Source organism: Balaenoptera physalus (assembly GCF_965194825.1).
Source record: "Balaenoptera physalus genome assembly, chromosome: 3".
In the NCBI taxonomy this organism is placed as follows: Eukaryota; Metazoa; Chordata; class Mammalia; order Artiodactyla; family Balaenopteridae; genus Balaenoptera; species Balaenoptera physalus.
In genome coordinates, this window is record NC_138890.1 from 6,498,318 (window position 1) to 6,510,207 (window position 11,890).

General features: G+C 48.6%; 1 protein-coding gene across 1 annotated transcript; it reads left to right on the plus strand.

The window, feature by feature from the left end:
• Positions 1–1,586: 1,586 nt before the first annotated feature.
• NFILZ (NFIL3 like basic leucine zipper) lies at positions 1,587–7,339 on the plus strand. The gene has a single exon (XM_082455581.1). The coding sequence runs from the start codon at positions 6,103–6,105 to the stop codon at positions 6,970–6,972; it is 870 nt and encodes a 289-aa protein (XP_082311707.1). The 5' UTR covers positions 1,587–6,102; the 3' UTR covers positions 6,973–7,339.
• The last annotated feature ends 4,551 nt before the right edge of the window (positions 7,340–11,890 follow it).

The window sequence follows — 11,890 nt, forward strand, 5'->3', positions numbered from 1 at the left end:
TCTTCGTTGTGGTGCGTGGGCTTCTCATTGCGGCGGCTTCTCTTACTGTGGATCACGGGCTCTAGGCACGTGGGCTTCAGTAGTTGCAGTACGCGGGCCCTAGAGTGCGCAGGCTTCAGCAGTTGTGGCTCATGGGCTCTAGAGCGCAGGCTCAGTAGTTGTGGCGCAGGGACTTAGTTGCTCCGCGGCATGTGGCGTCTTCCCGGACCAGTGATCCAACCCGTGTCCCCTGCATTGGCAGGCAGATTCTTAACCTCTGCACCACCAGGGAAGTCCTGTACTGGCTCTTAACACATATGATCTCATTCTTTACAGAACCGGTGAAGTAGGTACTGCTATTCCCCTCATTTTAGATGAGGGATTGGAGGCTCAGAGGAGTGATGGGACTCGTCCACACACACTCATTTGGGAAGGAGAATCTGAGCCCAATTAGAGGCGTCTTCACTCTGTCCATCCTGTACATCATCCTGACAGCCCAGGTGTTCATCTCAGCCCTGCCCCATTGTTAGCTATTCAGCTTCTGGACCCCTTTTCCCTCGGTGGACACTGACGTCTATTCTTCAGAGGTGCTAAATGAACTCAAAACTGTGTTCTCAGTGAAAGAAGTGGGGAAAAGCTGGGAAGGTTTAGCTGGTGTGTTAAATAAAGTGTGGGCTCTAGGGTCTGTTGCACTTGGATTCTGGCTGTGTTGACTTAGGCAGGTCACTTGACCTTTCATCTGTTTTTTCATCTGTCAAATGAGGGTAATGACTGAACATTTCTCTCTGAGTGGTGGTGAGTACAGAGTGAGACTTTGCATGTGCCTGGAACATAGCAGGTGCTCCGTAAACATTACCGCTTTCCTTAGAGACTGGGATAGGAATGGAGGGATATGATCATTGATCTGTCAAATCCTCAAAGTGTCTTAGGGGCCAGAGAGAGGAGAAGTTTTTCATGGACTCACAGAGAGAATGCATTCTAACAGGGAAAAGTCTAGTGAAGGTGGATTTTGCTCCATTCCAGGAAGACCATCTCCTTCTCCTCCTTCTCCTTCTCCTCTTTCTCCTTCTCCTTCTCCTTCTCCCTCTCCCTCTCCCTCTCCTTCCACTTCCCCTTCCCCTCCCCCTTCTTCTTCTTCTTCCTCTTCTTCTTCCTCTTCTTCTTCTTCTTCTTCTTCTTCTTCTTCTTCTTCTTCTTCTTCTTCTTCTTCTTCTTCTTCTCCTTCTCCTCCTCCTCCTCCTCCTCCTCCTCCTCCTCCTCCTCCTCCTCCTCCTCCTCCTCCTCCTCCTCCTCCTCCTCCTTCTTCTTCTTCTCCTTCTCCTTCTTCTTCTCCTCCTCCTTCTCCTTCAACATTTTATTGAAGTATAGTTGATTTATAATGTTGTGTTTAATTTCTGCTGTACAGCAAAATGACTTAGTTACATATATATATATATATATATATATATATATATATATATACATATATATATAATTCTTTTTCATATTCTTTCCCATTATGGTTTGTCACAGGATATTGAATATAGTTCCCTGCGCTATAGAGTAGGATCTTGTTGTTTATTCATCATATATATATATATATATATATATATATATATATATATATATATAATAGTTTGCATCTGTTCATCCCAAACTCCCAACTCTTCCCTCCCCCACCCCCCTTGGCAACCACAAGTCTGTTCTCTATGTCTGTGAGTCTGTTTCTGTTTCATAGATAGCTTCATTTGTGTCATATCTTAGATTCCACATATAAGTGATAGCATATGGTATTTGTCAGGAAGACCTTCTTGACCATGAGAGGTCACCCAGCCTCATAGCTGCTGGCTTTAGTGAGTGAGTTCCGCATCACTCAGGGGAACCAAGAAGAGCTTTGATTACCACCAGTCAGGGAGGCAGCAGAGGCTGATGGGGTGGAGTTGTGCTGGGCCATCTCTGAGGGAGACCTTTTTCCGGTTTCCTCATCCCCCACCGGCCGCTTCACAAGGACTGTCCCCTGTCTTGCCCACCCTCCACTGGTGCCACGACCACAGGAAGGCCCAGCCCAGCACTTGCTGCATCTTCTCTAAATAAACTCGGGCAGCTGAGCTATCTACCTCCCCATCTCCCTCTGGGTTCCTGTGGAGGTGTCGGGGTGGTGGTTAGGGGCGGCTCAGGCTGAGCCACAGAGAGGAGGGACTTGGGCAGGGCGCTGTGAGGCTGAGCCCTTGTCTGCCTCATGGGCTTGGCATGAGAGCCTCCTGTTCCTGCTCTAGCTGACCTCTAGCCCATGCACTGCCTTCCTCCCTGGGCATCTGCTGGCTTTGACTCGGCCTTACAGGACCCCTAGGCTGTGTCCTCCTCCCTTTCCAGTCCAGCTGGCCCTTGGGATGTGCCTTTGACACCCATCAACTCCTGGCTTTGTGAGGGCAGGGAGGCTGTTTAATTTTCCTCTGCTGTCCCAGTAACCACCTTAGAACCTGACACAGTGTTGTATGCATGAATGAATAAATATGCATCCCAAGGTGTTTTGTGAAGTCGATATTTTGTGGCCAAATACATTTGAGAACTTCCAAGTCAAACACAAGTTAAACTTTTTTTGCAGGACTTCTCAGAGCCTTTAATGATTCTCATATCTTTGTGATTTTCATATACGGAACAAGGAATGCAATATTTCTCAAATGTATTTGCATCTTTTTTCTGGGAGGGGGCAGAACACTGTTGCTACTGGGGTTCTTGAGAATATACTTTGGGAAATGTGGACCTAGGATCACGGTTAGAATTCCTAGGAGTGTTGTTATTTGACCGTTTATGTCTCTACCCTTTTTCAGGCATGACCTGCATTAGCTTATGCAGACACAGACACTAAAGCCAAGAGCTGTTAGCACAAAATAAGACTAAATTCAAACAATAATATTGGAGAAGAAAAACTACATTCCCAATTCAAGAAAGCTACCAGAGTTCATCTCAAAACAGAATGCCGAGTTTCCTGGTGGCCAAAGCAAACAGGGTGATGAGGTGTGTTTCATAGTTTTAGGAGGAGGAGGGCCAAACATTCTCTATGTATGAACAAGGTTCGGTTTTCATTCGTCTATGTGTCTATTCACTCATTCAACAAATGTTTATTTACCAACTACTGTCTATGAGCCCAATGCCAGGCACAGGGATACATTGGTAGACAAAAAAAGACACATACCTGCCCTCATGGAGGTTAGTCAATGGTTTTTCAGAACAAAGATGCCAGCCCTCAATGTCCACTTTTCTCTGGAGCCCGTTCTGAGTTCTCAGGCAGAAGCCTCACACCTTGCTCTAGTTTTTCTTTTTTCTTTATTTTTAAAAAATATTTATTTATTTACTTGGTTGCACTGGGTCTTAGTTGCAGCAGGCGGGCTCCTTAGTTGTGGCATTCGAACTCTTAGTTGCGATACGCATGTAGGATCTAGTTCCCTGACTAGGGATCAAACCCAGGCCTCCTGCATTGGGAGCGTGGAGTCTTATCCACTGTGCCACCAGGGAAGTCCCACTCTGGTTTTTCTCTCCACCTGTTTTGCATCACAGTCACAGAAGGTGATGACATCCTAGGTGCAGGGAACCCAGGTGGTCGGTAGAGTCAGACCTTTGTGTGAGGATTTTCAGGAAAACCAATGTGGGAAAATGGGCTGTGGCAAAGGAGGTGGTCCCCCATCCTTGGGGGGTGGGTACCCCTGGGGCCCTGGGCATCTTTTCTGAGCTCCAGCCTAGGAGTTGAGAATCTAATGACTTTGCTTCTTTTATCTGCTCCTATTCTTAATATTCTGGTTCTTCAACACTTTTCATGTGGGAAGTTCTTGTCAATTGCTTTTTGTTGGTTGAATGGATGGATGGACTCATGGAGGGATATATAGATGAATGAATGGATTTGTGGAAGGTTGATTGGCACATAGGAAGGATCTGTTGGTTGAATGGAAGAATAGAAGGTGGATGAGTGAAGGGACCAATGAATGAATATGTGGATGGAAAGATGCCTGGCACTTAGTAAAGGTACAATATTATTATTATTAAAATATTCTTAGTGTGGTAAAATACACATAATGTAAAATTTACCATCTTAACCATTTTTAAGTATACAGTTCAGTGGTATTTAATACATTCACATGACACGTATTGTGCAACCATCACCACCGTCCATCTTCATAACTCTTCTCATCTTCTAAAACTGAAATTCTGTATCCATTAAATGCTAACTCCCCATTCCCCTCCCCAGCCCCTGGCAACCACCATTATACTTTCTGTCTTTATGGCTTTGACTACTCTATAACCTCCTATAAATGAAATCATACAGTATTTGTCCTTTTGTCACTGGCTTATTTCATTGCTCAATGAAATAATGTCCTTAACTTTCATCCACGCTGTAGCATGTGTCAGAATTTCCTTCCTTTTTAAGGCTGAATAATATTCTACTGTATGGATGGACCACATTTTGCCTATCCATTCATCTGTTGATGGACACTTGGGTTGCTTCCACCTTTTGGCTACTGTGAATGATGCTGCTACAAACATGGGTGTACAAATATTTCTTTGAGACCATGCTTTCAATTCTGTTGGGTATATATCCAGAAGTGGAATTGCTGGATCATATGGTAATCCTATTTTTAATTTTTTTTGAGGAACCATCATACTGTTTTCCACAATGGCTACACCATTTTTTACATTCCCACAAACAGTTCATAAAGGTTCCAGTTTCTCCACATCTTGGCCAACCCTTGCTATTTTCTGTTGTTTTGATAGTAGCCATCCAAAGAGGTGTGAGGTGGCATCTCATTGTGGTTTTGATTTACAGTTCCCCTAATTATTAGTGACACTGAACATCTTTCCATGTGCTTTTTGGCCATTTATATAGCTTCTTTGGAGAAATGTTTACTCAGGTCTTTTGCTCATTCTTGAATTGGGTTGTTTGGTTTTTGTTGTTGAGTTTTAAGAGATTTCTATGTATTCTGGATATTAATCCCTATATAATCTGGATATTATATCAGATATGTAATTTGCAAATATTTTCTCCCATTCTGTGGGTTGCCTTTTTACTCTGTAGGTAGTGTCTTTTGATGCACAAAATTTACAAACTTTCATAAAGTTCAATTTGTCTATTTTTTCTTTCTTTTCTTTTCTTTTTTAGGCCACGCTGCGCAGCTTGTGGGATCTTAGTTCCCTGACCAGGGATTGAACCCAGGTCCACAGCAGTGAAAGTGCCAAGTCCTAACCACTGGACCACCAGGGAATTCCCTGTATATTTTTTCTTTTACCTGTAGGCACAATATTATTTTTAAAATGAAGCTATCAGTGAATGAATGGACAGTTAGATGGATGAGTGAGTGGGTGGGAGATGGACAGAGGATTGTACAATCGGGTGGGGGATGGATGGGTGTTTGAAGGAGTGGATGGATGGATAAATACATGATGGATGGGTGGATTAATGGATGAATGGATGGAATGTGAGTTGGTTAGGTAGGTGGGTAGAGGGAAGGACAGACGAGTGAGTAGGTGGGCGAATAGAAGACCTTATGAATATATAGGTAGGGTGGCTGGGCAGGTGCAAAATTCTGACCACAGATGGAGGACATTTTGGTGTACAATCTTGGCTCTTTTCAGATGAGTAGTAGCTTATCTTCTGACCCCACCTTGGCTCAGTTTAACTCCATGGGCACACATTCTCTTTTTCTAGGTTCAGCTTTCCTCCTATGTCTCTCTGGGTCTCCAAGAATCTTACCCTGGAGCTCAGATTGAACTGAGCCCTTGGCTTGTCTGCTGACCTTCTCAGTGGTAAGAACTCCTGGAAAGGAGCCTGCATCCTCCTGAGGATATGGTACCCGAGCAGCTCTCCATGACGACTGTGGTCTGCTTTTAAGCCTTATCCCAGTCAATCAACCTCTCTCTGCAGCCTCACCCACTTCTCCATCAGGCACTAAACCATCCCACCAGGCCCTCACTCTCCCTGCTACACCCCTTTCTGCTTCCACCCTGGTCTCCAGCCCAATTCCCACTCCACCCGCGCCCCTCCCCCTGGGGACGGTGGAGACACAGGATAAATTAGAGGGAGGAGTCACCCAGGTCAGCCTCCTGCCTCCAGCCCAAGAACTTTTTTCTCCTCCCCAGGGTCCCCAGGCAGCCATGGATGTGGGTCTCTTGGTCCCGCTAGATGTACCCCAGGGTTGTGGCAAAGCCCTGAGGGGACCGGGACCGAGAGGCCGGGGTACGGCCGTGCGTCGGCAGCGAGAGTTCATGCCAGAAGAGAAGAAGGATACGGTTTACTGGGAGAAGCGGAGGAAGAACAACGAAGCGGCCAAGAGATCCCGGGAGAAGCGACGTCTCCAGGACGCAGCCCTAGAGGGCAGGCTGGACGCCTTGCTCGAGGAGAACGATCTGCTCAGGGCTGAGCTACGGGCTCTCAAGCATCGCTTTGGCCTCCTGCCCCCCATTGTTGGTACCTGGACCCTGCCCACTCTGCTGTGGGAGGCCCCCTGGGCTGGAGATCCCCACCCTGGGGCTGAACAGCTCCCCTCTCTACCCGGCTCCCATGGCTGCCTCTTGAGACCGTGTTCCTTGGACGCTGGGGTTCCAGGATGCTGGGGCTGCCTGGCGGCTCCCAGGTGGACTGGCCTGGCCACTTCCCCCAGGTCCCCCCAGGACCCTGCACCCCCTACCCCCAAGAGAATGGACATGGCCTTGCAGAGCGCTCTTCCAGCCGCCTTCTTCAGCTGTCACCCGCTGGCTAGACATGAGGGGCCCAGACCGGAGCTCAGGCCCTGCTGGGGGCTGTGGTCACCCATACCCACTGGTTGCCGGGCCTCGGGGCGCTCAGATGTGTTGCTGGCACCCAGTGTTGATCCCATGGGGTTGCCTCCTGGGGTGGCCTGCCAGGTCCCTGGGAATGATCCAGAGGATCTGGCTCAGCCCTCCCTGCCCCACAAATTGCGTATCAAGTCCCGAGCCTCAGGCAGAGTACCTCGGGGCTGGGGGGGTGGCTGGGCCCCCATCTGAAAGCTTCTCCTGGGCAAGGCCAGGCCTGCAAGGGTGCAGTGGGGACTGATCGTGGGTTTGTCTGGGGGTATGAGTGGCTTGGCCTTGACCCAGCCCCCAAGACTGGGAAAAGCCTGTGGGAGGCAGGGGTTGCCCTGGCTGGGGGGAGGGTCCACTTCTTGGTGTCCAGACCAGACCTTTAAGAGGAGAGGCTGGGGTACCTTGGATCATACAATGGCACCTATCCTGACTAAAATATTTGTTTTGGGTAGTCACTTTTTCTTCCTTCTTCCATTCATCCACCCACTCATCCATCCATCCACCCACCCATCTACTCATTTGTCTATCCATCCATCCATCCACCCACCCATCCATCCTTCCTTCCATCCATCCACCCACCCATCCATCTGCCATCCGTCCTTCCATCCATCCATCTATCCAACCATCCATCCTTCCATCCATCCACCCACCCATCTACTCATTTGTCCATCCATCCATCCATCCATCCACCCATCCATCCTTCCTTCCTTCCATCAGTCCATCTACCCATCCACCCACCCATCCACCCGCCATCCGTCCTTCCATCCATCCATCTATTCATCCATCTAACCACTCAGCAATCTAACCACATCAACTCACCCAACCATTCTCCCTTCTTTCCTTCCTTCCTCCCTCCCTTCCTTCCTTTGTTCGTTCCTTCGTTCGTTCATTCATTCGTTCGTTCCTTTCTTCCTTCAGTCTATCGATCCATCCTCCCAACCACTTTGCTATGAATTTATACACCTATCCATTCATCCATTTACCTATCTACCCATATGTCTATCCATTTGTCGTTTCTTTTATTCATTTAATCACTCATTCATGTGCTCATTTGGTCATTCATTCATTCATTCATTCTCTCACTCATTTATTTACAATTCATAGTGCCCAACTTAGTAACAAGCATGAGGACACCTTCCTGGCTTTGGGGTTCCTGTTCTAGGGGGGATGGTGGGGTCTGGGAACAGACGTACTAAGGGCCACTCTGAAGGAGGAGGTACCATCTCAAGATGTCTGACCCCTCATTTCTTTTTCTTTTTTTTCTTTTTTTTAAAACTTTGGGTTTATTTATTTATTTATTTATTTACGGCTGTGTTGGGTCTTCGTTCCTGTGCGAGGGCTTTCTCTAGTTGCGGCAAGTGGGGGCCACTCTTCATCGCGGTGCGCGGGCCTCTCATTATCGCGGCCTCTCTTGTTGCGGAGCACAGGCTCCAGACGCGCAGCCTCAGTAATTGTGGCTCACGGGCCTAGTCGCTCCGCGGCATGTGGGATCTTCCCAGACCAGGGCTCAAACCCGTGTCCCCTGCATTGGCAGGCAGACTCTCAACCACTGCGCCACCAGGGAAGCCCTGACCCCTCATTTCTTAGGGTCCCCTTGGGGTGCTTGCTTACCACCCAGTTTGGGGATCAGACTTATCCAGTTCAGATGGCTTTCTCTGTGTGTTGGGTCAGGGCCTTGAGCCACTGGAACAGGCCAGAAATATCTGAAGGGGGGTCAGTTTTCTCTCTGTCCCCAGCTGCTTGTGCCCCTGAAGACCTCTCAGCCCCAGCATACACAGTCCCAGCTGGATGGGAGAAAAGACCACTCTCCAGGTACCCTGGAGCCCCCAGAGCTCACCAAAACCCCCTCCCTCATCAGTCCTCACTCAGAACGCTTTTTTTTTTTTTTTTAAATCATTTCAGAGCATTTGTTAGATTCTGGTTAAAAAAAGATCCCAGCTCCAATTGTGGGGAGAGCTGGGGGTGGGGTATGCCTCTGGGCTGGTGCAATCGCTGAGCACTGGATGTCCCTGGTAAGCCAAGTCATTGGGCCACGGGTGCACCCTACCCCCTGCCGCCCTTACGAGGTTCAGAGGCTGGGCTAGTTCTCAGCCAGCCCAGGTTTATCACAGTCGCAGCACAGGGCACCCTACACATCACGGCCTGGCCCTCCTCTGCCTGTTCACCCCTTGTTCTGGTCCCTCACCCATTCTCAGCCCTCCAGCGGGAGCAGAGAACAAGGACCCAGCCAGGCCTGCCATCCTGCTTGTCACAGCTGCAGCAATCAGCCATGGGGGCCTTGGTGGGCACCTGCCCTTCTGAGGACCTGCGCTGCCAGCTCAGCTGTGCCCCTGAGCGAGGGTGGGGGGGCGTCCAATGCCCTGCCTTCTCTCCCACCTTTGGGCTGGGATTGGAGACTTACATCTCCCAAGAATGTCCTTGGGAGGCAGGAAGGAGGGCTGCCTGGAGGAGGAAACTCTGGCCTGTCCCTCCTCAGCCAGCACCCACAGATGGGAGGGGGTAGACTGGGGGTGCAGAGGAGCCAGTTCTCAACACAAAGATGCCACAGAGGGACTTCCCCGGTGGTCCAGTGGTAAAGAATGCACCTTCCAATGCAGGGGACGCAGGTTCGATCCTTGGTCAGGGAACTAAGATCCCACATGCTGCGGGGTAACCAAGCCCAGGCGCCACAACTACTGAGCCCGCCCACCTCAACTAGAGATCCCGCGTGCTGCAAAACTACAGAGCACATGTGCTCTGGAGCCTGCGTGCCACAACTACAGAGAGAAAAACCCGCACACCACCACTAGAGAGAAGCCCTTGCACCGCAACTAGAGAGAAGCCTGCGCACCGCAATGAAAGATCCCGAGTGCCTCAATGAAGATCCCACGTGCCGCAACTAAGACCCCCCTCCCCCAAAAAAAGATGCCACACAGTTGTGGCTGATCCTGCATAGAGGCTTTTAATGCAGCCCTGGCCCTGGAAATATTAAAAAATGCTAACAAGGAGAGGGAAGGACGAAGTGGGGGCATAGCATCCTGCTGCTGGGAGATGTGGGTAGCTTAGTGCTTCCTCTTGGTGATTCCACCCACCAGGTGTGTCTAAAGTGTCTGGGCCCAGCTTACTCACACCCCATGGACTCAGGAGGGTGGGAGCTGGCTGCTCTTGAGTGACTCAGGCCCCTTTTAACCTTCCTGCTCCAGTTGGAAAAGCCTGGAGAAGGATCTGCCTAAAACAGATCATAGAATTTTGGCATCAGGAGGGGCTCCAAGAATCTAGTGATGGGTGGTCATCCAGTCTCTACTTGAATTCTTCTAAGGATGGAGAACTCACTTCCCCCAAAACCCCATCACAATTCCTTCTCTAGAGCCAGAACCCACTTCTTGCAAACTTCTACCTCTGATCCTATTCTTACCAAGGGGGAGCCACTCAGACCCCCCACCCTCTACCTGGAGGTGGCTGGTGGAGCCTCCTGTTCCTCTTTTCCAAATTAGAGACCACCACACCTACCTCAGATGGTTTGAGAAGATTAAATCTCATTTACTGTGCGCATAGCATTTCATACACAAGTGCTTGACAAATATTAACTCCTCTCTCCTTTTCCTTTTTAGAAAGCACTCATGCTCCCAGCCCCAGAGTAGTGCTGTCTTCAGGGGAAATGTCCTCTCATTCTTCAAAATTGTTTCCCTTCACTCTGGCCTGGCTCTTATTATTTTTTTGTCAATGCTGTTTATGTATGATTGCTCTTGGAACTGAATATGAATCATTTCTGCACTCATCACATACATATATTTTTTTCAACAAATATTTTTTGGAGCGCCTACTGTGTGTCAAACAGGAACTGGATGAGGGAAAAAGTACCCCACACTGAGGAATTTGCAAGTGGAAACTTGCACAAATGTCTAGAATGTTCACCCAAGACATGTTGATCACCCTCCTCCTGTGCTGGGCTCTGGGACCACAGGTGTGTCCTCTGCCCTCTGAGAGCCAGTGGGCATCTGGCAACCTTCTGTGTGGCTGCCTGGGAGCTGCTGCTATAAGAACTATCCAGTGCCACGTTCCACCCATGGGTCCCTTGTGTCATGTCTGTCACACCATGATTGACTCGGGGGCTGGATTTTAGGACACTGTGCAACCGCATGTTATGTTTCCTCTTCCACCCATCCTTGAAGGCTGGGGAGATTTCTTTGGCTATCAATGCATGAAATTCCCTTCCTGCTTCGGGTGTGTCTGGCTCACGTTGAGATTGCAACAGACGTTGAATGAATGAAAGTTTCTGCCCTAACCGAGTTGGTAATTGCTGGGGGGCAGAGATGAAATGAGTTGAAGATGCTGATGAAGCCATATTTCTCTGTCGTGTCTGCAAAGATTCACAGACACATCCTGGCTGAACCCTGTGCTACCTGGATCCTTGACACTCATGTCGTGATCCATGGCCTAGCAGCATCAGCATCACCTGGGAGCTTGTTAAAATGCAGACTCTTAGGCCCCTCCCAGAATAGGTAAATCAGAACCTGCATTTTAATAAGATGCCCAGAAGATCCACATGCACACTGAAGTTTGAGAAGCATGGATCCAGAGTAGGGGTTGGCAAACTCTTCCTGTACAGAGGGGCCACAGATTTAATATTTTTGACTTTGTAGGATGGCCACTGTTGCAGCTACTCCCTCTTTTCATTGTAGCATGAAAGCAGCCGTAGACAATAGGTAAATAAGTGGGCATAGCTGTGTTACAATAAAACTTTATTTCTCAAAACAGGTATAGCCAGATTTGGGCCCATGGGCCATAGTTTGCTGTTGGTGTACACCCAGGAGGGAAATTTCAGATACTCGGAGTGTTTGCCTTCAACCTGGATATTGCCAAAGTGTTCCACCGAGTGGTATTACCAACCTACAATTTCTTGCATGTAAAGGAAGTTCGTGTTCTGCCAACACATGGTTTTTATGGACTGTTTGATTTTTGCCAATCTGGTGAGTGTAAAATGAATTTAACCTGCATTTCTCTGTTGAACATTTTTGCCAAAATCTGTTGGCCACTTGGGTTTCCTCTTCTATGAATTGCCTGTTCTGCTGGGATATTTACGTTTTTCTTGTTGATTTCTCAGAGCTCTTTATATATTCCAGATATATATTCTGTGTCA